At 36.1% G+C, this 27,856-nt stretch overlaps 1 protein-coding gene and 1 long non-coding RNA gene across 3 annotated transcripts in view; one reads left to right on the forward strand and one right to left on the reverse strand.

Annotated features, from left to right (window-relative positions):
* XPR1 (xenotropic and polytropic retrovirus receptor 1) overlaps positions 1-26,591 on the forward strand; it is a 105,089-nt gene extending 78,498 nt beyond the window's left edge. Inside the window, exons 10-15 of one of the 2 annotated variants that reach the window (XM_008145911.3) lie at positions 1,996-2,167; positions 4,429-4,623; positions 14,165-14,331; positions 17,681-17,823; positions 23,169-23,390; positions 25,963-26,591. In XM_008145911.3, coding sequence (XP_008144133.1) covers positions 1,996-2,167; positions 4,429-4,623; positions 14,165-14,331; positions 17,681-17,823; positions 23,169-23,390; positions 25,963-26,023 — 960 coding nt within the window. In that variant the 3' untranslated portion in view covers positions 26,024-26,591. Of the gene's footprint in view, positions 1-1,995; positions 2,168-4,428; positions 4,624-14,164; positions 14,332-17,680; positions 17,824-23,168; positions 23,391-25,962 lie in introns of those variants that run through there. The other variant, XM_028152124.2, reaches the window with a different exon arrangement.
* LOC129147990 (uncharacterized) lies at positions 17,308-23,213 on the reverse strand. The gene is made up of 3 exons (XR_008555202.1): positions 23,133-23,213; positions 22,278-22,409; positions 17,308-17,421 (listed from the first exon to the last, which is right to left on the reverse strand). It is a non-coding gene; the product is annotated as an uncharacterized LOC129147990 (long non-coding RNA).
* Positions 26,592-27,856: the final 1,265 nt, after the last annotated feature.

Raw genomic sequence — 27,856 nt, forward strand, 5'->3', positions numbered from 1 at the left:
ATTTTGGTAAGTTATAAGTATGCCATTACCATTAATAGGTTTCATCATCATCTAGAACAGCGGTCGCCAACCTTTTGGGCCTCACGGACCAGCAGTGGTCCGTGGACCACCGGTTGGCGGCTGCTGCTCCAAAGGTTTCCTTAAACCAGCGGTCGCCAACCTTTCAGACCTCATGGATGACCAGTGGTACCTGGACCACTAGTTGGCGACCGCTGATCTAGAAGACATAATTTGTAGAAGATTTTTTAAAAGATAAATATTTGAGGATGTGTGGTGGAGGGGGTCAGTGGGGAAAACAAACAAACAAAGGGGGATATCTGTAATACTTTCAACAATAAAGGGGAAAAATTGTGAGCCATTTTTCTCCCTCTTGACATCTATACTAAAATCATTTCCAGTGAGTACAATATTACTAGACTAGAGGCCCAGTGCATGAAATTCATGCACTTGTGGGGTCCCTCAGCCTGGCCTGTGTCCTCTCGCAGTCCGGGACCCCTCGGGGGATGTCCGACTGCTGCAGAGGCAGGAGAGGCTCCTGCCACCACCACTGCACTCACCAGCTGTGAGCCTGGCTTCTGGCTAAGTGGCACTCCCCCTGTGGGAATGCACTGACCACTAGGGGGCAGCTCCTGTGTTGAGTGTCTGCCCCCTGGTGGTCAGTGCGCGTCATAGCAATTGGTAGTTCCACCGTTCAATCAGTTTGCATATTACCCTTTTATTATATAGGATTACCTTTCTTATTTTGAGATTGTCATTTTATTACTAGATTTTGTGGAGTTTTATAACTGTTATTTGCATTAAAAAATGTAGTATTCTTCTGGTTACAAGGATATAACTTTGATATTATAAACATCTATTGTTCCCTGCCTCAATTATTGTGAAATGTCTATATAGTTATTTTTAAATGAGGTTTGAAAGACTCAGAAAACACAGGTATTAAAATGACTGTTTCATTCCAATAACAAAGTAATACATACAGTTGTGTACATTGTGTTAAGTGAGCATTTCTCCCAGTGCATCATTCTTTGTTTAAATAGTAAACTATGATTCATGCGTGACAAGTTACTCTTATTAGCAGAATGATTCTCCATTGAGTAGACATTTATCTATGCATCTTCTATGTACTAATAAATGAGGACTTGTTGATGGAATAGGTTGGCAATGGTAATATAATAAGAAATAATAGAATAATAAAATGTACTATCAGAAGCATTAACATACAGAAGGAAGCATTGTGATTTGTTATATTTGTAATAATAATTATTACCAAGAATATTTTGAGATAATTTTAATATTAATTGACCTGTCAACTTATTTAAATTCAAATCTCACTGAGAAAACTTACTCTTAAACTATTTCTAGCAGATTTACAAGAATGTTTCCGCCCTAGTTATATTTCTCTGATATAGCTCTTTTTAAAGCCTCATCCGAAAGTAAAACTACAATCATCACCATGACATTAGTTAAATGAAAGTGACTTTGGTTAGAGAAAAAGGCATGCTTCAAACAATAAGATGCACCATCTTTCCCTTTCTATCGATACTTCATAGGCAAACGAGAGCTTCGTATTCATTTAACAAAGCTCCCATCCCAGCTAAGATGGGAGAATATTCCAGAAATAATCATAACACATGGATCTCCTGCAAAATTTACCTTAGAGCCTAATGTTAGACATTCTGTCAGTGCTTCTACCTTCTGCCACTCTCTGCTTTCAACTTCAACTCTTTACACCTCTCTGCTCTCTGTTTTTCTAACTATAGCTATTCTTGCCTTCCCAGCTTTATTTCCTTTCTTCGTTTTGCATTCAACTCATTCCCTTCACTTCTAATTCTCAACCTTGCCACTGTTGCCAGGTTCCTGTGTTTGTGATTGGTTCCTTGGTTTCCATTTTATCAGCTAAAGTAATCATGTTAGGTGGTCACACATGAATTAGAGAAATTTAATATGAATTTTCTTATTTTTCTGTGTTTCTTTTTTTTTTTTCCTTCCTCCCAGTTTCGAGTATTTACAGCCCCCTTCCATAAGGTAGGCTTTGCTGATTTCTGGCTGGCTGATCAGCTGAACAGCCTGTCAGTGATACTGACGGACCTGGAATATATGATCTGCTTCTACAGTTTTGAGCTCAAATGGGATGAAAGTGGGGGCCTGTTGCCAAATAATTCAAAAGGTAGAGTATGAATGCACATCCACACTACTGAACTGCCAATGTACACCAAGATATATTGGGAATGATAACTAAGACATTTAAGATCATCGTGAAAACTCATCCAATAATGTTACAAACTTAAGTGTACTTGGCACTTTTTTAGCAATCTTTTATCTGATATACTTTGGCTCTTAAATTATGTTATGATTTTAGCCATCATTTGCCAAGAGACTTATAACTTATACTTAACGAATTCTAAAACTTAAAAAAAAGAGTCCTAGTACATTGTTATGTACCAATGTACTAAATGCTTTAGTGCCAAAAATTGCTATCATGGTATTGCTTTTTAATGATCAAAAATACTTATTACTTAGAATTGGATCGAGTGCTTTGAGATAGTCATTAGTCTATTTTTTAATCTTATTTGGAATCTTGTTTTTCTTCTGGCTCTTTTTCCCACTCTTAGTTTATACCAAGAGTTCAAGTTATTAAGGAATTTTGCCTTAATAACAAACACCAATTTAGATAGCTTATGTAACATCCGAGTAACAAAAGTTAATGAAGCCAATGCCAACACATTTTCATTGATTGCCAGCAGATGACAACTATTGTAGGTAGATCACATCCCCAGAATTTGAAGAAAAATGGATTTATCAATTCCTTCTCATTTAATAATGCAAACTTTGCTCTTAGTTTTTTTTAAAAAGAGTACAGGTGCATGAACAACCTATAGTAGATTTATTATAACTAGAGGCCTGGTGCATGAAATTCGTGTACAAGGGGGTAGGGGAGTCCCCTCAGCTCAGCCTGCACCCTCTCCAATCTGGGACGCCTCGGGGATGTCCAACTGCCAGTTTAGGGCCTAAACCAGCAGTCAGACATCCCTCTCACAATCTGGGACCACTGGCTCCTAACTGCTCACCTGTCTGCCTGCCTGAATTCCCCTAACTGCCCCCCCTGCCAGCCTCATCACCCTTAACTATCTCTGCCTGCCGACCTGATCGCCCCTAACTGCCCCCTCTGCCAGCCTGGTCGCCCCCAACTCCTCCCCCCCCACACCAGCCTGGTTGCCCCTAAATGCCCCCCCACCGGTGTGGTCGCCTCTTACTGCTCCCCTTGCCGGCCTGGGGAGTTTTGTTGTTGTAGTGTCACTCAGTGTTTTTGAACAAGTCCCTCTGCTGGCCTGGTCGCCCCCAACTGCCCCTTCCCCCCCGCCAGCCTGGTCACCCCTTATTGCTCCCCTGCCAGCCTGGTTGCCCCCACCCCCAACTGCCCCTCCCCCCCCCCGCCCCCCCCAGCTGCCCCCCTGCCAGCCTGGTTGCCCCATGCAGCCTGCTGTTCAGTCATTTGGTCGTCCCTCACTAACCCCCCTGCCAGCCTGGTTGCCCCATGCAACTTGCTGTTCGGTCATCTGTCTGGTCATTTAGGTCATGACGGCCCCTGGCTTTTTATATATTAGGACTAGTAGCCCTACACACGAATCTGTGCACCAGTAGTTCTCTGCAGGGACTGGCCGCTCTGCGCCCACTGCCCAGAGGCTCTCTGCGGCCCAGAGGCCCATCCACAGCCGGGCGTGGAACGCTTGCCTCGTCGCTGGGGTGACGACACAAGCATTCCCCCCCCCACCCCCTGCCGCTCCGTGCCCGCTGCCCAGAGGCCCTCCACAGCTGGGGTGGAACGCTTGCCTCGTCGCTACAGCGACAAAGGAAGCATTCCACTAGGCCGCTCACACTGCCCGCTCTCAGCAGCTGCCCCCCCGGGACTGGGGGACTCCAGCGGGGCTGAGAGGACTGGGCACCACCATTTTGTGGCTATGGGTGCCACCATCTTTGTGATGGAGTGACCGTTAATTTGCATATTACCCTTTGATTAGATAGGATAGTTTGGAATTCATGAAATTGACTGGTGTCATCAGTGATATTTGTATGTTTTCCCAGTGTTTGAGATACAGAGCTAACTAATTTTTTTTCTCTTTGACTAATGTACTCAACTTCTAATTTTATTATGGTTTTACCACACTCCCAAAGAAAGTGATTCCAGAAGAGATAGAAACCTGTGAGGGCAGGTTTTCCCACTAGGTTCTTCCTAAGTATTTTACCTTCTCTCCTAGGCTTCCTTACCACTAAAAAGTTTGAGACTAAAATAGTTACAAAGAAGAAAGTGGTTCTGAAACCCGGGCTCTTTGCTTTCATGGACTTGCTAGTGGTTATAGTATATGACTAAATGATGTGAACAAGTTATTTTCTTAAATTGTAATCTTTTCTTCTTTGAAATCTTCACAGAACTAGAAATTTGCCACAAATATACATATGGTGTTCGGGCCATTGTTCAGTGCATTCCTGCTTGGCTTCGCTTCATCCAGTGCCTACGCCGATACCGAGACACAAAAAGGGCCTTTCCTCATTTAGTTAATGCTGGGAAATACTCTACAACTTTCTTCATGGTGACATTTGCAGCCCTTTACATCACTCACAAAGGTATTCTATGATTGACTCTAAAGAGATTTTTAAAACCCTTATTTTTACTACTTGAATCTGTTCCTTATTCTGCATGCTTTTCCAGTTGTCGTGTTTTTTTACACTGAAATTCTAGTCCCCTCAGCTATACGAGTTTGTTCTTGAACATAATTTTAGTCTTATTCCAATATTTACTAACAAATACCATTAAAAAGAATCAAAGTCATCTGGAATAGAAGGATTTGTGATAACATTTGAAATCCTGAATTATGTTTAATGGGTTCAATCTATATGAACACCTTTGGTTTTCATTTGTTTTTTTAGACTTGTTCATTAATGAGGTTGGGAAATGCTAGGTGGAAAAGAGTCCCTCTGGCAATCATGTATATTTTTAATCACTTTCCTTCACCAAGTTGTAAGGAGTGTTTCCAGCCCATTTAACTGCAAATTGAGTTCTCTGATCTCTCTAGTTTCTTATCTCCATGGCAACCAGTTAAATTACTTGAGACTGCTCTTCTATTGGGAGGAGAAAAAAGCTTTTAGTTCTGAGCCACATGCAGTCACAGCTTTTGAATTTTTAACCTTTTTTTGAAGAACAATCTATCAAAGATCTTGCTTCCTTTTACTAAAATGTATTCTTCCTTTGTCTATTTAAATAAGTATCAGCCCATACCTTAGATCCTGCATTCTCTCATCAATTGATGGTAAAGAAATGTTACTAATTAAAATTATTACCATTCTTTTTAAATAGTTTGATAAATTTTTTTTGTAAAATTTTTTCAGTGATTTCTTTTGAGACACTATATTTTAGGAGTCTTAGTGTTTTAGAATTGCTACTTATCTAAAGTGTGTCTAATGGTCATGAAAGATTAGGGTGGTGTTTTTTTTGTTTGTTTGTTTGTTTTTGTAAGGCTTGCAATTTGGTCCCTAGAACACTTTATGACATAGTTTCACTAAAAAAATTTTTTTTAAAAAATATATATTTTTATTGATTTCAGAGAAAGGAAGGGAGAGGGATTGAGAGATAGAAACTTTGATTCCATTGGCTGCCTCCTGCACGCCCCCTACTGGGAATCGAGCCTGCAACCCGGGCATGTGCCTGAACCGGGAATCGAACCGGTGATCTCCTGGTTTATGGGCCAACACTCAACCACTGAGCCACACCAGCCGGGTTACATACTTGCAGGTTTTTGCAGTAGATTCTGTGATTACAGTACTATATTGGTAATGCAGCCAATAATGTTTACTACTATGTAGGCTCTCTTGTTAGATGAGAATTTAATTACCTCAATGATAGAAACACCTTTTCAATACTCTTATAATTTTAACTCTTGATGAGGAATGCTATTACTCAGTTCAGGCATGCATCATGATTTAGTTTTTACTAGAGGTTATTACTAGAGAATTTGTAAATCAGACAACTAATTTGATAAGTAGGACTGTATGACTTAAGAACTGTTTACTTTTCTCCCATTCCGGATAAAAATAGTACTGATACCATCAATTTAATAAGAAACTGAAAAGCTGAATTCCTTAAATCTGCAAACACTCTAAATCTAAAAACCTAAGGCTAGAAACAGTAGTTTGCATAGTATTATGGTCTTCAGGCTTTTTTTGCTCATGTATCCCTTCAAATAATTTTTTAAACTATAATTTTATTTTATTATTTTAAATATTATTTAAAGTATATTACTTCTTGGGTATTTTTAAGTTCACACCTGAAATTTTTTATCTTAAGTTTAAATAATAACAAAAAATGTAGTTTCCAGTGTACTTTTAAAACTGCTAAATGTTTCTATTAAATGTATCCAAGTAATTTAAATATAGAAGCATAACACTTACCATGACTTCTTTTTTAAATGAAGCAGCTATTTAAATAGTTAGAAATTTTACATCTGTTTCCCACTAAACTTTACTTTAATGTAATATATTTTTATGTTTTAATGAATTTTGGCTGACATGAATATAGAAATTAAATTTTTTCTTCCTGTTATAATTTTCATTGCCCTGATTATTATCTATAGTTGATCAAAATAACATTATAAATGTATTACAAATTTTAATAATTGTTACACATAAAATCTCTTTATGAAAGAAATTTATATTACTTATTACTATTGCATTTTTCAGTTTTTATATAAGTAAACTCTGAGAAACTTTAACATAGGTATACACATGAGAATGAAAGGTTTGTTGTTGCAGTGTCACTCAGTGTTTTTGAACAAATCTTGAGTTTTGTGACCAAAAAAATTGCATAGTAGTATATCATCAATAATTATTTTTAGTGATCTCTCAAAGATTTTTTTGTTGAAAATAAACTGAATAAAGTAAGGCATTGAACATAAACTGAATAAAAAAGGATTTGCTAACTAGTCACTAGAGTCATTCACTTTCTGTTTCTGGACAGTATACCAAAAAGTTTGAGTAGGATCAATCATATGATACTTAATTTTAGAGGCTCCCTGTTTAGCCAAACATACTCAAGCACAATTAGGAAAATAAAAATATTATTAATTTCAGTAATGTTTGTCCATGCAGTATTTTTTAATTGCTTTTAAATGTATTTTTGAAAACAAGCCTTGGAATTGCAGGTTATACTCATCAGATTTATAGAGAATATGTGCCATATACTACTGCCCTAATTAGAAAACCAGTTGGCACTAATCAGAAAAAGTTCTGACTTAAAATGAACATATTTAGATATACTCCTGTGTAAACATCTCACTTCTCAGTTCTAAGTTGGATGGGTAGGTGGTGCACAGAGAGAGAGATTAAGCAAGCACCATTTAATATTATTGAGAATATTCTGAGTCAGGTTGTGCTAGGTACTAAAAATAGAGCTACAAACAAAACAAATTCTTGCCCTTAAGAATTTATAATTTAGTAGGAGAAATAATCAAGTGAAAAAGGATAAGTTGGTTTCATAACAATGTGATTGTACGTAAAACTTCTGAACTACACACCTTAGAAATGGTTAAGATGGTAAATTTTATGCTCATGTTTTTTTTACCATGATAATAATATTTTGAAAGACATTAAAATAAAGGGTAAAGAGATAAGCAATGTACCAGAACAGCCTACAATACAACACAAGTCCCTAACCCAGCCTTTAGGCCTCAGGATGGGAAGTATAGAGCTAACTTCCCAGAGGTCAAGCTATATCCTATTGTGGGAAGTATAGAGCTAACTTCCCAGAGGTCAAGCTATATCCTATTGTTTATATTGAATTAAGGAGGATTCCAGTTATCCCATTATGTGTTTTGCCCAAGGCCATGTAATTTGTGAGTGTTAGAAGTATTTCTGTTCATCTTTGGCCTAGGGCTGGTTTTTTTTTTTTCTCTCCCCAAAGCCATACCTTTAAAGTGTAAATAATAATGTCTTTTTGGTTCACTTAACCATTTGTAAGGATTAAATAAGGGTGGTAATTCACTTGAAATCACTTTATGTACTCTTAACTTGCTACATAATTGGAATTTATAATTAAATGAAATACAGTTATCTTTGCTGTATAGAGCTGGCATATGTGTAAGTCTTTCTAAAAGAAACCCTTATGATCACCTTGGGTGGGGGGCTTGTATAGGGCAAGTATCAATTAGGAATGTATTTGGCTTTTTATACTAGTTACACATGTTTACTCACTGAACTTGACTCACGTTCCCCAGTCAAATTTTTTAAAACACAAGCATTTTTTAGACAGGCCATTGGTTATATATCTTAATCATACCCCTAAATTTAAAGAAAAACACTTTTTGTAGTTGCTACATATTAAATATTTATATCACTTCTTTTTTTTTTCCACCCCAAAAAAACCTAAAACAGAGGGGAAAAATTTGAAAAGGTAACTCAGAGGGACCAATGACAGAAAATTTAACATTGAGTAATCAAAAGTAGCATTTGATTTCTGTTGTTTTCTTGGGCAGTATTCTAAGAGAAAAGGCACCAGAAAACATAAACTTTGGAAAAAATTATTGGGCCAAAAGAATAGAATCTGTATGGTTAATGAGGTAGATCTTTTTCTGTTGTGTATGTGCTATTATTGCAAAGGATAAGTTTTATGATGAGGGAAGGGTAGAAGATGGTGAAGTAACCTTGTTCAAACTCTGAGTCTTTTCAGAGAACTAGCCTACAAGAAGTACCATAGTAACAACATCGGGGAATTTTCAAGATATTATTTTTTTCTTTTTTTTTTAAGTTGTGTAGGCCAAAGACTTTATTTTTCCCCCATGGATATTTAATTTCTTTATTGATTAAGGTATTACATATGTGTTCTTATCCCCCCATTACCCTCTCAATCCCCCCACTCATGCCCTCACCCCCCTGTTGTTTGTGTCCATTGGTTAGGCTTATATGCATGCATACAAGTCCTTTGGTTGATCTCAAGATATTTTTCAAAGACATGTCTTAGTTTGCCCTAGCCAGTTTGGCTCAGTGGATAGGTCGTGGGTTTGATTCCGGTCAAGGGCACATAAAGTTGCAGGTCGATCCCCAGCCCCAGTTGGGGCACATGTGGGAGGCAACCAATCAATGTGTCTCTCTCACATCGATCTTTTTCTTTCTCTATCTCTCCCCCTCCTTTCCACTCTCTCTAAAAATCAATTGAAAAATATCCTTAGGTGAGGATTGACAACAGCAACAACAAAAAAAGATATGTCTTAGTTTATCTGCATAATTTGTAAAAGCAGAGGCACAAGAATGAATTCTGTACCTAGAATAATTTTTTAAAACGTGAGGAAGGTGGTTTAGGCCCATTTTAGGGAGTCTGTTTATGATAATATTGCAGGTAGCCTTCACTTGTTGCAGTAAGAAGGAAACACATTTTAAACATTTCAGTATATTTTCCATCATTGATTTTTAGAAGCAAAGGCTTAGCTAAGCAAAGATTTAGCTAGCAACCAATCTCCATATTTTAAGAATTCACATTATATTACAAGCCTAAATTTGATGCCAACTACAAGTTTTTGTTGGATTTGGGATTGGAAGAGACAGGAAAGTGTTTTAAATGGTTTTGTGTTTCCTTGAGGTTTTTGGCTTTGAAGGAAAAGCCTGTGGGAGGTACAATAATAGAAAAGGCCATTGTGTTGTCTTTCCTACCCCGTTGATGGGGAGAAAGTGCTTCATTAGATTTTCTGTTTTTCATTTACAGTTTCTAATATTCTAAAGTATTCATACATTCTTAGTATATTTTACTCTTTGTTGTTCTCCAAATATAAAGAAGAAAAAAACTTTTAAAAATACTTCATATTTTACTTTAAATTTTATTGGTAGAATATGCTAACAAGCATTTGCTATTAGACTTCTAAAAATACTTGGGAAAAACAGAAGATATTCTCTGCTGACTTAAAAGCTGAGTTCATTTATGTTTGCTTGTTGTTTTCTAGTACCCACGTCCCTTCTAGATCCCTTCTTGTTTAATATTCTGGAAGGGGTGCTATGCTCCCTAATAAGGATTCCTCAGCAGTAGTTCAGCGCCTTCAGTGCCAATAGTCATTTCATTGTTTGAGTGAGCACACATAGTCCTGAAGTGCTTCCTCTCTGGGGGTATGGCCAGTTGGTTACCCTATTTCTACCTTGAATAATGGGCCGCTATGCCTGAATTTCCAAATTTTAGTCTTATTATACATATAATAGAAGCACTCATTTTTAAAATAGTCTCTAGGGAAACTTTTATTCTATTTTTTAAAAGACATACAAGTCATTTGGGTAAATGTTTTTATTTTTGGCTTATTATTGAAAGTATCTCAAATCTTTAATGTCTGTCTGGCCTGCCCTGACAATAAATATAATGATCACCCGAGAAGGGGTAATACATATGACCATATGTATTAACTAAGACCACCTAAAGATCAGGGAAGTATCTATATCCATTAATTTTCAGAGAGCCATATTATTTTCATAATTTAGTGGTTTCATTATTTGGGCAATAAGAATAGAACTAAGGTTTGTCAGATGCCAAACTCATTCATAACTCAGCTTACGTATATATCTTTGGGCTTTGAAAATGGTGTTTGTTTTCTTATTTAATTTCAAATTACAAGCTAATAAGCTATTACCAAAGTAGAAAGGGTTGGGTTGAAAATAATACTATTCACTTTTTCTTCACACATTGCCACTGCTTTTACTTTTAAAATACCCACCGTGAAGTATGGTTAAGGGTGACTTTCATGTATAATTTTTCTGGTTTCTGTCTTAGCACTTTTCCTGGCAAATTATTTTGCTTTATCCTTCCTATGATGCTGTGGGTACAAAACTCGAGGAACCTTATTTTTATTTGTTTTAGATTCAGTAGATGTCATTACCATAAATATGTTTAGTGTGAATTATGCTTCTAACATGGCAGGTGTGTTATAGAAGCTCAGGGGTAGAATAGCAATGACTTGATTTTCTGTGATTCTGAACATCATTAAAGTAGGCTACCAGAGTTAGCCAAGAGAGAATTAGATATAATTGCTTGCCTAAAGTGATAATATTTTTCCAGTACATATTCTGAATACCAATGAAGGCAGATGGTTTCAGGGGGAAAGCACTCCTCATTTGGGAGATGGGAAAGATCAAATAAGGGTAATAATTAAAAAGAGACCAAAATGTAGCTAGCATATGTAGACCAGGTGTATGTTAATCATTGTTTGAAGAGGTTCATAAGATAAAACATTACTTACTACAAAATATTTTGTTAAAAATATTTGTTTTTTTTAAAATAAGTCCTTGTGTATGTTTCATAGAAATTTTATAGAAATAATATAGTCTTAGAAAGGAGGGAGGCATTTGACTCATTGTACCATTTTAAGAATTATACTCTAAGGATGGGGCTTGTATTTAAAAATCTAAGAGAAATTGAAGAAAATTAGCACATTGCTTTTACATTTCCCCCATAATCTCCTTTTATACAATAATTTGAACTCAGTGATTTCAGTAATTAGGAAAGAAAATCAGCTTTCATTAATATGACTTGATATTACTTACACTTATTTGAGAAATGCTCATTTTGTCACTTCTTGATGAATGTATCTTTTATTGTATTCTCAATTCATTACTTTTTCTAGCAAACAAAATTGTGTAAAGTAAATGAGATATTATTTGTAAAACACTTGGCGCATAGTAAGCATTCAATTTTTAAAAAGAGTTGCAAATAATGTGTAATTTACAGCTAAATCCTTGTCTTAATCTCTTTGTGTTGATCTGGTTTTGAAAATATGAGAAGAGTATGGATTTTAAGTTGCTAAGTTTGCTTTATTCTTTGCAAACCATAGTAGATGAGTTACAGGATTTTTAAAAAATGCAACCATGATGCTAATAATTGAACTGTATTACTAAGCTAGACACCCCGCTGTCAATAGAATGAGGTAAACAGGTATGTCAGAACACATCCAACTAAATAACAACAAAAGAAAACAAAAACCGTTTTGTTAGGCCTTTAAGTTGATGATTCATATTATACAATGTTGTAGTATAAATATTCAACCCAATTTGTTTTTGATGAAAAAAAGTTTTTGTGGAAGTAATTTAAACCTGAAAATATATTTTTTTATCCAAGTTTGACTGTTCACTAGAATCACTTGTGGGCTATTTTAAAAATATTTGTTTCTTTTCCCTACCACTGACTTCCCGGGAGAAACCGATAGTGTGTGCTGGTGTATATTCAACAAAGCAGTTCTCTGGTGGGAGTGGATGGAGGCGGCACTGATTTGCTGCAGTGCTTGCTAATTTCCATGGTATAAATACTTCCACCATAGACAGTTTCAAGTTATTAGGATGATAACATTGAATGTTGAGAAAAAATATATAACATTGTATAGTATTCTCATCATATAGATAAACTAAACATATAACCTAAAAATAATAATAGCAAAATTTAGTAAGATGATTAGGAAGTGGCGATTATTGAGTTTTTACTACCTTTGTTTTTAATATAACTAATTGCAAGTTCATGTAATTCAATTTTTAATAATGATTGTGTTTACCAACCAAACTTAGTTTTTGAAAATTTAACAATTGGTTCTCATAAGCTGGTACAAACTGACTACACAACACTGGAGCTCTGAGATATCTGTGTGTGTGTTTTTTTAACCAACTAACTAATTCTGATGCAAGCAACCTGCCAAACAGTTATTTTTCTAAAATAAAGTTCTGATCCTAAGGTCCAAAAAGGCATTCCACCGTTAGATACAAAGTATCTTTTCCTGCCTCATTTCAAGTCATACCCATCCCTATGCCTTCTGTGTTTCATCCACACTAGGTTTAGATTATTTGCAGCTTCTCAAACACACCTTGCAATTTCATTATCTTCCTTTAGCCTTGAATGGCCTTGCCTCATCGGCCTGACTTTTGCAGCACTATTTATTTATCCTTCTAGAAATAACTCAAATGCTACTTCCTCTGATTTCCTACTGTTGGAAACATTCCAGTTCTCCTTGATGCTCTCATAGTACTTAGTTTATAATTCATTTTGAGCTCAAATTTATCATCAGTAACAAATGGTTGTTTCACTTACTAGATTATAAGTGGCCAAAGAGTGCCTTTGAATCATACTGTACTTAACACTTTAATACCTGAAAAGGACTAATAAACATTTATTTACTTTAATAGAAAGGATTGTAGATAGTGCATTATACATTATTTACTTTCTGTGCCTTTGGGAAACTAACCAAAAATTTAAACTTTTTGAATTAGATGTTTTGTCTCTTTTTTCCCTGATGACTCAGGACCATACTAGTAGTTATATGCCTATATCCTGCACCTAAAGAACACAAATAATATCGTGATGACTCTCGAACTTAACAGATAATTTCTTAGAGAACATATGAAGCACTTAAGACAGAAAAAAGACTAAATTGTATAACTATATTTGCAAATTATTTTTATTATTCTGATTTAGTGCATTTTATATATTTTCAGCATAAAGCCAAAAGTTACTTTATGGTATTCCCAGCATAAAATAACATGGGGCCTTTGTATCAATAAATACCTCTGTAAGAAGCAAAATATCATGCTTTGCTTTGTGGCTTGAAATTTGCTTGTATAGATGTTCTTAAGGATATATTTCTCATCAGTTGGTTGCTTTCTGGTATTTTATCTAGAAAATTATCTCATTGTCATCACAGTAATTATTGACAAGATCTAAGTGTATGAAGGTAATATTATTATAAAGTAAAAACAATCCAAGAAACTTTTTCACGCAAATGCAGTGCATTCCTTGTTAAGTGGTATTTCATCTTTGACTCTAAGCTGCCACCTGATGGCAAAAATTAAAATAACATCTTTTGTAATATCAAAAACCTCCATTGCAATTATTTAGATTTTTTATGTATTTGACATAGAGGCTCCAAAATTCCAAATGCACATTTGTACAAAGTTTATGAGTCTGACAAGTGTTTGATGATTACTTTGGACTTCAGGAAAATCAGATTTTTGTATTTAACCTTTGTGAGACAATAATCCTACTAGGAGGATTTGTTTAAAATCTTACATCCTTTATGGAACTGTATAAAGAATCTATTCTTTAGTTTTATTTAATGAAGAATTTACTTTAATCGAGTAATTTTCCCTTTCCCTTTTCTTTCTTCAGAACAAAATCACTCAGACACCAGGGTATTCTTTTACCTGTGGATTGTCTTTTGTATCATCAGTTCCTGCTATACTCTCATCTGGGATCTGAAGATGGACTGGGGTCTTTTTGATAAGAATGCAGGAGAAAACACCTTCCTCCGGGAAGAGATTGTATACCCCCAAAAAGTATGTACAGTGTTTGTGTTTAAGAAAACAAACAAACAAAACCTCAGGTGTACCACCAGCTAAATCCCTTGCAATATATATCAAATCCCAACCTAATATAATTATAAAAAACAACTGTTGACTAAAAAATACTGATTTGGTTATCAAAAATGTATCAAGGTGTTTACTATATGCTAAGCACTATAAAAATTGAAAACAGTAAAATTCTGGTTTTCAAAGAGGCCATGGATTATTTTATATATATATATATATATATATATATATAGAGAGAGAGAGAGAGAGAGAGAGAGAGAGAGAGAGATATCTTAAAAATGCCTAAAGAAAGTTGTCATTTTTTCGTGGTGAAGGGATTGGAGTCCGTGTTGATGAAAACACCTTGGCAGCTTCGGCGGCCGGCAGTGGCAGCAGCAGTGGGGTAATGGGGGTGGCGCCTTCCCCTGATTAGCCTGGTTTCCTCCTGCAGAGGGAGGCCATCCCCTGAGGGCTCCCAGACTGTGAGAGGGGGCAGGCTGGGCTGAGGGACCCTCTCCCCCCCACCCCACAGTGCACGAATCTTTTGCACTGGGCCTCTAGTAAACAAATAAGTAAACAGATTGCAATACCATGTAATAAAGACTAAAATAGAGGAACAAATAGCTTACTGTAATTTATTATTTATTTTTGAGCATGAAATTCCCTCCACTCAAATGCCCTCTCTCCCCTTTGTCTGCCTACCAAACTCCTGTTTCTCCCTTTTAAAAGTCAGTTTTAGTTTTAATTTCTCTCAGAAGCCTTTCTTTACTTCTCTAAACATATTTAGCTATTCATCCTAATCCCATTTTATGCTCTACAAACTTCACTGTAGCAGTTATCACATTGTATTATTTGGTTAGGTATACATATCCCTCACTACCCTGCATAGTTCCTGGTATATAGTAGACTTAATGTTTGTGGAATGAATGTATAAATACTTGACTGAGTGAGCAATACTGTGAAAGCACAGGAAAGGGAGTGCCTGAGTGCTTGGTGCATCAAGAAAACTTCTTTTATTTTTTTCAACCAACCTTTGTTAAGGTGCCAATTCAACTTGAAATATATGGATAATTCTGGGAATCCTGATAAGTGAATTATTTTAGGGTTTACATATATATGAATGAAAATGTGAGAGGCTGAATTAAAAAGTCAAAAGATCAAGAGTATCTTTGCTCAGATATTGAAAAGAAATTAAACAATGAACTGGGAATCCTGATAAGTGAATTCTAATCCAAGCTCACTCTCTAGCTATATTACTTTAGGCAACCAGACTGTGATGTATTATCTTCTATAAGGCAGGGTGTTATACTAGGTTATCTCTTGATCTTTTCCTAGTTCTAAAATTCTGTGATGAGGAGGGAAGTATAGATTAGGTCACTAATATTTTATACTATGTCAAAATGTCACCAGTACCTCAAAATGGTACTTTGAAAAGTGTGTGAATGTGTAATATTCAATTAGGAGTAGGGAAGGCTGTTTTCAAGTGTGAGAATTTAAGATAAATGATAGGAGAGTGACTATAAAAACGATGATATGGCCCTAACTGGTTTGGCTCAGTGGATAGAGCGTCGGCCTGCAGACTCAAGGGTCCCAGGTTCGATTCCGGTCAAGGGCATGTACCTTGGTTGCAGTACATCCCCAGTAGGGGGTGTGCAAGAGGCAGCTGATAGATGTTTCTCTCTCATCGATGTTTCTAACTCTCTATCCCTCTCTTCCTCTCTGTAAAAAATCAATAAAATATATTTAAAAAACAAACAAACAAACAAACAAAAAAAAACACGATGATATGTAATATAACCAGATAAGCAAATGAAGGCAGAAAAGGAGATATTCGTTGACACTGATCTTTTTTTATGTAAGCTGTAGCAATAATCCCAAGGTGCAAACTTAGAATATAGGACCAAGATGTTAGACATATCTCCATAAATCTCCTTTGAAAAGAAAATCAGTAATGGTAAGCACAAGTCAGACAGCAGACATGAGCTCAGGTAAAAATGGTCCTTTGTGCCCACCAAATGAATGTGGTCTTATTGCTCCTTCTATTGTTCTTACCTTACTGAGAGATAGAATAACACATTTATTTATTATGCTGAATGCATAGATGAACTATTTGTCTCTTTATGTAAATGTTAATCCATTCCTCCTTTTAAATAGTTCTAACTTATTGGTTTCTGTGTAATAAAATTAGTGAATAGAATCTTTCAATCAATTTATTATTACATATTTTCAGGACCCTAGAAAATAAAATATATGCTTTTCTACATAATTTGCAAATTTGCCACTTCTCGTTCAATTTTAAAAAGGTAAATTTTGGATTTATTCATTCTACTTGAAAAGGGAAGAAACTATTTGTGGAGAACAGTGGAGCTTCATTTAAAAATTAAGAACATGGCTCTGAACCTTAAAATCAGTTTCTAGGGATTAACATTGAATAATATTGAGCACCACACGCAGTCCCAGGAAGCACTTTGTTATTTAAAGAGCTAATTATCCAGATATTAATAATGAGTGAATCCATGAATTATGGTTCTGGTCTTTTGGCAGTAAATACAGACTTCTGTAGCTAAAACTGGACTCCTTACTACTGGGTACCAGTACCTGGAACAACTGGTTAGCTGAGTGCTGTTTTCCTCATGTCAAAATGGAACATTATTTAACTTCAGCCATGTTTGTGAAATCCAAGCCTAATTTCATCTCCTTCAAATATAGGGTAAAGCAATTTGAAAATGAAAGTGCATGCCCTGGCTGGTGTGACTTGGTTAGTTGGAGCATCATCCATGCACCAAAAATTGGCAGGTTTAAGTCCCAGTCAGGGCGCAAACCCAGATTGTGGGCCCCTGCAGGAGGCAACCAGCCGGTTTCTCTCACAGAGATGTTTCTATGTCTCTCCTTCTCTCTTTCTTCTTTTCTCTAAAATCAATAAAAAATAAATAAAAAGAAAGTGCAAATAGCAGTTAACAAATTTTAATCTTCTCTAATAGCTGTTGAGTCATTAGCATATCAAATACATATTAGAATGTCATCTCATTCAGATTGAGGATCTCATCTGGCTTCTATTCCTGGGGTCTAGAAGAGAGCCTGGTATACAATATGGGAATGAAAATATATTTGTTAAATGATTACTGAAATTCAGTTAAATTTCATTTTGAATATTGCACCCTTTAAGAAAAGAAATTAAATTTGTGAAATCTTTTAAAAATATAAAATAGAATAAAACTCTTTTTCTTCCTGAACCTGTGCTTGTTAGTAAGGTGTATGTGTCTCATTGCTGTGATAGGTATGCTTATTTATGAGAAACATGATGGTAGGTATACTCAATTTGCTTATTATTTCTCAGGCCTATTACTACTGTGCCATCATAGAGGATGTGATACTGCGCTTTGCTTGGACTATCCAAATCTCAGTTACCTCCATGACTACTACGTTGCCTCATATTGGGGACATCATATCTACTGTCTTTGCTCCCCTTGAGGTATTCCGGTAAGCAAACTACTGAAAAGTTTATCAAGGATTCTTTGTACCTAAAAGATGTCCGAATTAACATTTATTAAAACTTATACTTGGAAAGCTTAAATTTTACAAATTTACTCAATGTTATCAGTCTCCAAGTTGGAAAATTTTATAGGACTAAGATTAATTTTTCCAAATTAAATAACTACTGATGATGACATACAAGCTTTTTAAGAATTGGGCTCTATTGGAAGGGTCATGAGTAACATATGGGAAGTAAAAAGTCTTAGAATAGAAATTAAAATGAAAATCCTTTGAGAATCATTTTTTGCAATTTGTCAGTCTTGGCTATTCAGCCCAATTTTCTCATTGGAAACAAAAAGTGCTGGATAATATTTTAAATCTTCCTAAAAACATCAATGAGCTAACAAGATAGCCCCAAATCTAAGTGAAAGCAGGTACCCCAGTATAAGCAGAGCACTAAAGCCAATTTTGCATTAAAGAAATTTGCCGAATTAGAGATTTGAGATTCAGTTGTGATAGATAGCCAGTTCAAATGTATATGTGCCTAAAAACATAGCTTAAAAATATGACGTTTCTAAAAAGTAGAAATTGGTGAATTTATAATTGTAGAGGAAGATTTTAACATACTTTTCTCAGTAATAAGTTAATCAACTTGACCTAATTGACATATGCAGAACACTGCATATAACAAATACTAAATATACATTATTTTACATGCATGTAGAACATTTAACAAAATGAACCATATGCTGGGGCATAAAAGAAATTTTAGAGGAGTAAAGTTGCAAAAAGATAACTGAAAATCCCCAAATATTTAGAAATTAAGCAGTACATGTTTAATGGGTCAAAGTTGAAATTGCAGTAGAAATTAAGAAAAATATTTTGAACAAAATGAAATTGAAAATGTGCCCCCCCGAAAAAATGTGGACTACAGCTAAAGCCATGCTTAGAAACTCATGTGTAGCCTTAAATGTATATATTAGAAAAGCATATAGCTCAAAATATTAGAAAAATTTAAAAACAGAAAATCAAACCCAAAAGAAAGTAGAAGGAAGTATAAAAAATATAAAATAAACATACAATAGAAAAAAATTAACAAAGCCATCGTTCTTTAAAAAGAACTGGTTTGACTCATTGGATAGGGTGTTGGCCTGCGGACTAAAGGGTCCCAGATTCAATTCCAGTCAAGGACACATGCCCAGATTGTGGGCTCAATCTCTAGTAGGGGGTGTGCAGGAGACAGCTAATCAATGATTCACTCTCATCATTGATGTTTCTATCTCTCCCTCTCCCTTCCTCTCTGAAATCAATAAAAAATATATAATAAAAAAAGACTAATAAAATTGACAAAGTGTCTAAACGTGACTGATCAAGCAAAAAAGGAAAGCAAGCACAAATTACAAATGTCAAAAATACTAAAGATTTTTTAAAGCACAAGACAATATTGAGTAATTTTATACCAATGAACTTTATAAATGAAATAGACAAATTCCTCAAAAAGCACAATTTACCAAAACCAATAAAAAAATAGTAAATTGGGTAGGCTTATATCTATTACAGAAATTAAATCCATATTAAAATTTTCCCCACAAATAAAACTACAGGCCCAGGGAATTCTTCCAAATATATGAGTAGGAAATATTATCAGTGTTACAGGAAATTCTTCCAGGGAAAGGAGGCAATAAAAGGAGCACTTCCACGTTCACTTTATGCAGCCATCATAACTTTGATATCTAAATCTACAAAGACATTTCAAGAAAGACCAATCTATCTCATATACAGAGATGCAGAAATCCTGAATATTACCTAATGAATTAAACAGTATATAAAAAGGATAACACATCACAACCAACTTAGGTTCATTCTAAGAATATAAGACTTAATATTTAGAATCATTTAACATTTAAAAGTCAGTCTGTGTAACACCACACTAATAGAGTAAAGGGGGGAAACCCTCAATGTAGTAGAAAGTGTCATTGAAATAAGTCAGTACCTATTTATGAAAAAAATAGATTATAAAAAACATAAACAAAATCATATTTAATGGTAAAACACTGTAAGCTCTCCCTTGAGATCAGAAGTAAGATAAGTATGCCTGTTGTCACCAATTAACATTGAGAGGGATAAGGGTTAGAAAGGAAAAATATAACTATAATTATTTACCAATGACATGATTACATATGTAGAAAATTCAAGAGAATGTACAAATATGCTATTAAAATGAATACAGTTGTGTCCCTGAATACAGGGTTGATATAAATGTAAGTTAGTGGTGTTCTATAAAACTGTCACAAACAACTAGAAAATGAAAAATTTAAAAACCATACCATTTTGAATAACATCAGAATATATCAGATATCTAGGAATAAATTTAATGAAAGATGTAGGTGTGTGAAAATTGACAAGCCAGTCCTATAATTTATATGGGAATACTAAGAATCAAGAATAACCAAGAACATCCTGAAAAGAATGAACTTAAAGGACTTATATTCTCAAACATCAAGACTTATATAGTTACAGTAATTGAGACAATGTCTGGTGTTGGCGAAAGAATAGACAGTGTACACTGGAACAGAATAGGAAGTCTCAGGAACATCCACACATGCATTGACACTTCCTAATTAATATAAAAGGTGGCTAAATAACAGTGGAGAAAAACAGGTTTTGTAATAATGATATCAAGTCAACTAGATCCATATTGGGGGGTGGAGGGGATGAATCTCAACTCCTATAGCAGACTGTATGCAAGATCAACTTCAGGTCTGCCGAAAGAAAACACTGCCTATCTAGAACTCTTTACCCAGTGAAAATATCTTTCACAAATGGAGGTGAAATAAAGGTATTTTCAGACCAGGTATATAATATTCCTCTGAATCAGGATGGCCTGATAAAATAAGAGAGAACCTAGAAACAAAGATAAACCTGAAAGATAAAGATTGAATCTGGAAACAGTGTATTTGTTGCTGTCAGTGCTTTCTCTAAGCCATTTGTCAGCAGCATTTCTTCACCTTCCCAAATGTCTAGGTGTTCTTCACTATCAAGATCTCCCCCACCCACTTCTTTCTCTTTCATGTATGCTGCTTTATAAATTAAATTTTTTAGTTAAAAAAAAGCTCACTTTTTCATTCTTAACTATTTTATTTTTTTAAGATTTTTTTTGCTTAATACAATCAGATAGTTCTATCGCCCATTTAAAGCAAAAGCAGAAAACCTCCTTTGAATCTACTTTGCTCCTCCAACTGCCCTTTTTTTTGCTCTCCTTTAGACCAAAATAAGAGATGTCTGTGCATGCTCTCTCTATTCTTTCACTCCTCCCCCAGACTCCCTTTAATTCAACTCAATTCTTTTCCCCCCAATACTCATACTGAATCACTTTTTAAAATAATATATATAAAAGCCTAAGCGACCATTACAATGGAACAACCTATCAACCAGTTACTATGATGTGCACTGACCACCAGGGGCAGATGCTCAATGCAGGATCTGCTCCCTGGTGGTCAGTGCGCTCCCACAGCCAACCTCCCACTGCCCCTCCTCCAAACCTGCTGGCCTCCTTCCCCCGATAGGCCCCGATCGGGGCGGGCGGGGGGAGGCGGCATCTGGCCAACCTCCCAAGGTCCCTCCCTCCGGCCGGCCAGCCCCCTGATGGGCCTCGATTGCTGGCCAGGCCAAGGGACCCCACACGTGCATGAATTCATGCACTGGGCCTCTAGTCTATAATAACAGCAAGCACTTAAGTATTGCCTACTATGTACCTGGCACTGCTCCAAGCCCTTTACATATGTTAACTTACTGAATCCTCACAATAATATTATGCGGTAAGTATTGTTACTGTCCATTTTACTGGTGACATTGAGGCATAGGTTAAATAACTCATCCAAGCATTATGCCTAGGAAGTGGTGGAACCATGATTAGAATCTAGGCCGTCTCCCAGAATCTATGCTCCTGGATCATACGGCCTCTCTACTTTGCTAAATCCAATGGTCAGTTCTCTACTTATTTTACGCCTCAGCAAAGTACTTTCTTCACTTGATTTCTCAGAAAATACACTTCTGTCTCACTAGCTATTCCCTCTCAACTCCTTTACTGGTTCTTCCACTTCCTAAATTATAAATGCTGGAGTGCTCCAGGGTTTAATCCTCTGCCCTCGTCTCTCCTCCACTTATATTATTCCTATGCCCATTCCTAAGTATTTCCAAAAGGAAATACTCTCCTTTTATTATCTCCAGCCCTGAATCTCCCTTGAACTGCAAACTTAGTCCACCCAGGTACTGAATTTCCCCCTTGGACACCTAATGGCTCTAGCCCAGCAGTCGCCAACCAGTGGTCCACAGATTACTGGTGGTCCGTGAGGTCCGAAAGGTTGGCAACTGCTGCTCTAGCCTAATAGGAACAATCTGGATCTCTAGTAAATGGTGTTACCATTTCCTGAGACCAAAAAATGAAACCACTCACATACCAGTAAGTTTCATAGCTCCATCTTCATAAATCCTGTGCCTTCTCATCACTTTAGTCCAAGTCTTCATCTCTCCTGGACTACTGCAATAGCTTCTAACTGGTCTTCCTTCAGCTGTTCCTGCCTCTCTCTGATCTGTTCACAGTGTAGCAAATATAATGATTTTTTTAAAACTCAAATCACATCATTCTTCTGCTCAGAACTCCTTGTTTTCTATTACCCTTAAAATCTAAACTCTTTAGTATGATATATAAGACCGTCTGTGGGTCAGGCCCTTTTCTACCTTGCCAATTTCATCTCCTGCCATTTTACCCTCCCTGTTCCACTCCAGCCTCACTGACCACCTTCTGTTTCAGCACACCAAAGGCCTTTCCATCTTGGGGCCTTATACTTTCTATTTCCTCTGTCTAGGACACTTTCCTTCAGGATTTTCCTGACTTGCTTCCTTGCATCATTCCGGTTTCTGCTAGATGTCATCTCTTCAGAGAAGCATGCTCTATCTCCTTGCCCTGCTTTATTTTCTTTAGTGCACTTACCATTAGCTGATTATGATGTCTCTGCCACTAGAAGTCACACCCCATAAGGGCAGAGGCTTGGTCTGTCTCGTTCACTGCCTTTTCCTGTCATAATGTAGGCACCCAATAAATATATGTTCAATAAAGTGGAAGAATGAGTACTCTGAAACTGGATTCCATGTCCCTTCCCTTTGCCTATTTCATTCTTACTCTCCTACACCCCTCATCATGACGTCTTTTCCTATTTTATTTTAATGTCCTAGCCCTTAGTTCCTTGTTTTTTGCTTCTATGCATAGACACTTGATATACTGGAAGGTTTATAGGTTATAGTAGTGTGTTTACATTTTATAAGTAATTTGCCTACTCCATTTTGCTAAGGCGATTTGTGTGGAACTTCTTCCGCCTGGAGAATGAACATCTGAATAACTGTGGTGAATTCCGTGCTGTGCGGGACATCTCTGTGGCCCCTCTGAATGCAGATGATCAGACACTTCTAGAGCAGATGATGGACCAGGATGATGGAGTACGAAACCGTCAGAAGAACCGGTCGTGGAAGAATAGCCAGAGCATATCCCTGCGCCGGCCTCGCCTCGCTTCTCAGTACGTATGGCTTCCACTTCTGTCAGACAAATTTCCTTCAGGTTTTAAACACTGGATAATATTTAAATTATTAAGTTATCAGGGTGAATCAAATGAAATTGATGGCATTCAACCATTTTTTTACCTGCAAAAAACAGCAACAACAATTTCATAGGATCCAACCTATAGAAGGTCTTAATGAGCACATAGAATAAAATGGCATTAATACATTAATTAATGCCCACTACTTTGATGTTAAAATTACACTGGAGAAAATTTGTTGGAGAATAGTTTATGACTTCAGTATGTTTTATATACAAATAATTTTCAAGTTACAAACTATAGGAATCCTGGCTCTGCCACTTGCCGTCTATATAACCTTGGCCAAATTAACTTCTCTATATTAACTCTTATTTGTAAATTGGGAATAATATGGTCCCCCTCATAGGGTGGCTGAGTGGATTAAATTTGTTTTGATGTGGGATTTTGACCAGTTTCCTCACAGAAAGAGCTCAATACGTATAAGCTATTTTTATTTTCCTACAATAGTATATACAATAGTATATTTTATCAGTGTGTTGTTAAGAATAACAATAAATGTAGGATATAATGTGGCTGCGTTTGAAATTTAGAGATAATACATATTGCAATGGATTGGAATGAAAGAGGGGACTTAAAGTTTAGCATAACCAGTTTTCTAAAGGATAAGGGGGTGTTTGAATAGGGCAGAGGCACAATAAAGACATAAGGCTGGAAATGAGGGGGAGGAAAAAACCATGTGACTAGAACTATAGTAAGAAATTGTAACTGAATAGATGAAATATGATTGTAAAAGGCTGAAAAGTGCAAGTTTGATCATGTAGGCAGGAAGGAATCACAGAATTTTTTCATAGAAGAATGACACTATGAAAGTAATATTTTCGTAGGTTTTAATGGCACTGCAATATATATTTCTCAGCATTTTTTAAAACATATTTTTATTGATTTCAGAGAGGAAGGAGAGGGAGAGATCGAGCCCACAACCCAGGCATGTGCCCTTGACCAGAATCGAACCTGGGACCCTTCAGTCCACAGGCCCATGCTCTATTCACTGAGCCAAACTGGCTAGGGCAGGAGATGTGAAGCAAATAATAATAATAATAATAATAATAATAATAATAATAATAATAATAATAGGTTGTAATGATAACCTATAAATAGTGGGGAGCAGAATAGAAATTGCCCAAGTTTTAGATAGAATTTGAAATTTTTCAGAAGAGCAAAAGGTAGAGTAAAGAATAGAGCAAAGAACTGAGTCTTAGGGAACAAATGCAGGCAAGAGAAAAAAATAAATAAAAAGGGCAGAAAAGGAATGGTCAGGGTCAGTAGGAAGAACTTCAAAACAAAGCTTGATACTATTATAGCAAGGAAGCAGAGTTTTGAAGAAGCAGGAGAAAGAGGTAAAGGGGTTGGTAGGGTCTGTTAGATAAATGCCACAAAGGGCTGGAAGACAATGCTGTAGGGATTATCTCATTGAACTCCCAAATTTGAAAATCTAATCCTTGTTAGTTACCAGCAGAGGGCAATCTAAACATACACTGTTTCTGTCTCAAAAACAAGGAAGATCTTTGGCAATAGATTATGTTCAACTTCAGGTGTTCATGGGAAAACACTGGAATACTAGATTGCAACCAGAGGAAGATTTTTAGAACAATGGAGTAGGTTCTGTTCAAGGAGAGAGCAGTGAATCTAAAATAAGATCTGAATTTGAGTGCTTTGTGACTCGTGCAATCTTTAACAACACATCCTTCACTTAAGGTATTGCTAGAAAACACACTTGAATCCACTGAAGTCTAGATGAACATCCTTGGTTTTCCTACTCTACAATTCTTTCCTCGACCAACGCAACCTCTAGTAACTTTCCAGCCAATAACATTTACTGAGCTCTTCCAGATCAGATCCTATGGACTCCAAACAAGCTCACACTGTTTCTTTTCCAAGGAGACTGTTATCCGGGAGAGCCCAATTAGGATCATTTGTCAACTGAAAACAACTGTCATGCCTCTCTTTAGGTCTTGCCTTCTGCAGGCTAACTCTCCTGGTTTTTCATGTATACTTCAAATAGTATTATTTCTGCCATCTTCATCATAATTCTTTATATTTGTTGAATGCTTTATTGGTGCTTTTTATATCCATTTTATTACTTGATATTCACATTATCTCCATGAGGTGAGAGTAGTAATATGTGTGACATGCATTATTATTACTTCTTTACAGATGAAAATTGACACTCCAAGAGGTTAAAGAGATACATAATAAAATCAAAGTCAGTACTCAAACTCAGATCTTCTTATTACAGAGTACTACTCTTTGTTGCACATGACCTGCCATTGTTCTTATTACCTTCCTCTGGTTGCAATCTAGTTTCCTAGTATTTTTCCAATAATACCTGAAATTGAAGATGAAACTTCAGGAATAGTCTATCTGATACAGTAGATAGTGCCTGTTTAGGATCTGTTCTTAATGGTGGTATTTTGGAAGTGGATCTGATACTGTGGATGTGTTTGTATTTTAGTAATGGACTAAGTCTTCTTTTTCCCCTTATTACCACTAGAACCAAGACTCGTGACACTAAGGTATTGATAGAAGACACAGATGATGAAGCTAACACTTGAATCCTCTGAAATCTAGATGAACATCCTTGGTTTTCCTATTCTACAATTCTTTCCTCGACCAACGCAACCTCTAGTACCTTTCCAGCCGAAAACAGGAGAAGATACATAACACATTTTCTGAGCTCTTCCAGATCGGATCCTATGGACTCCAAACAAGCTCACTGTGTTTCTTTTCTTTTATTCTGGGTTAATTTTCATTTTCTATTTTTAAAACAAATATTTACTTCATTTTGCCAATCAGAGGACATTTTAAGGAACACAAACATAGTATCAAATGGATTGTTTACAATCACAAGGACACAGATACCTATCAGGATGAAGAACAGGCACTGCAAGGACCCTGTGATGGGATGGTACTGAGTTACCTTGGCTTCTGCTTGGCCCAGTTTTGACTGGTTGAAACCGGACATTAGTTTTTAAATTTTTCGTCCGTTTATGTGGAGAATTTTTTCCTTTCCTTCATACCCAGCGCAAAAGCACTGGCCGCACTTGCAGGGAAAGTGCAACTTAGAGCAGTACCTTCATTCATGAAGCTACTTTTTAATTTGATGTAACTTTTCTTATTTTGGGGAGGGTTGCTGGGTGGGTGGGAAATATGATGTATTTGTTACATATAGTTTTCTCATTATTTATGAAACTTAATCATAAAAGAATGATATAACTCCTGTGCAATGAAGGTGATAACAGTGAAAGAAGACGGGGGAAACTAATGTTGGACAGCATTTATGAGGGTTTAGTCCACAATACCTCTTTCATGAGACAACTTGCACCCGTTTGACTTTCTTTTCTTTCTTTTTAATTTTAAGCCAAAGCTTCATTACTGATTTTCTTAAGTCACTGCTGCTTTAGAATTCTGAGCATGTCTCTCATAACAAAACATCCACACACTTTCACACAACCAGTTAAAATTTTAAGAAGTCTGATACCTTTTTTTTTCTTTAAGGAGCAGATGTGGAATACATTTGCCCATATTTCAACCATAACAACTAAAGTTATGCCTTATTAAGCTTCAGCATGTAAGGTAATTGAAGTATAGCCTTTACTAACTCTGAATTAGAAGACAAAGCTATTTCAGGGACTCTACACCCTCATTGGATAGCTTTTCTTCTGGGCTCACTTCCATTAGCCTGAATGTGATCAAATTAAGTCTGTCTTGGGGAAACCGTATTTTTGAGAGCATAGAACAAATTATCCTTCCTCTTTCACATTATGCTGATAAAACAGACCTTGGCAGCCATTTCTCCCAGCAGTTTTAAAGGATGAACATTGGATTGTGTGCCCTCCTTGATAGAAAACTCACTTGTGAAATTTTGAGGGTCTAAGCTTGGTCATACACAAAAAGTATATTACTAGACAATTCAGATTGTCATGGTCTGTTCACAATGTCCATTTGCACTTTGTCTAATTCTTTCCTATGTTCCTAAACTTTACCCAAATAAGCCCAAAAACTATAAAGGATTTTACTCTTGAATGTGGTTAGCATTAAATTTAGCATTTCATTATCTAACACAATTAACATAAATACCAGGAAAAGTAAAATGTGTTTTAATCCTCCTGTCTTTCCAGATCCAGGTTAAGATTCAACATCAGTGGATTTGTGAAATTAAATTACTTATGTCATTTTCAGCCTAATTTTAGACAAAGGAACAAATGAGTGGAAGGGCAGCTATTATTGCTTACTTAGTCTAAAAAACATGTTTACTGCCCCTTAATATACCGCTTTTATCATCAGCTCTTCTCCCATGCATCACAAGTCTTTACTCATCTCTGTCATAATTTCAATAGGTTATATTAACGTTATTCTTACTACCAAAATTCTATCAATTAACTGAC

This window comes from Eptesicus fuscus, chromosome 22 (genome assembly GCF_027574615.1).
Source record: "Eptesicus fuscus isolate TK198812 chromosome 22, DD_ASM_mEF_20220401, whole genome shotgun sequence".
Taxonomy (NCBI): Eukaryota; Metazoa; Chordata; class Mammalia; order Chiroptera; family Vespertilionidae; genus Eptesicus; species Eptesicus fuscus.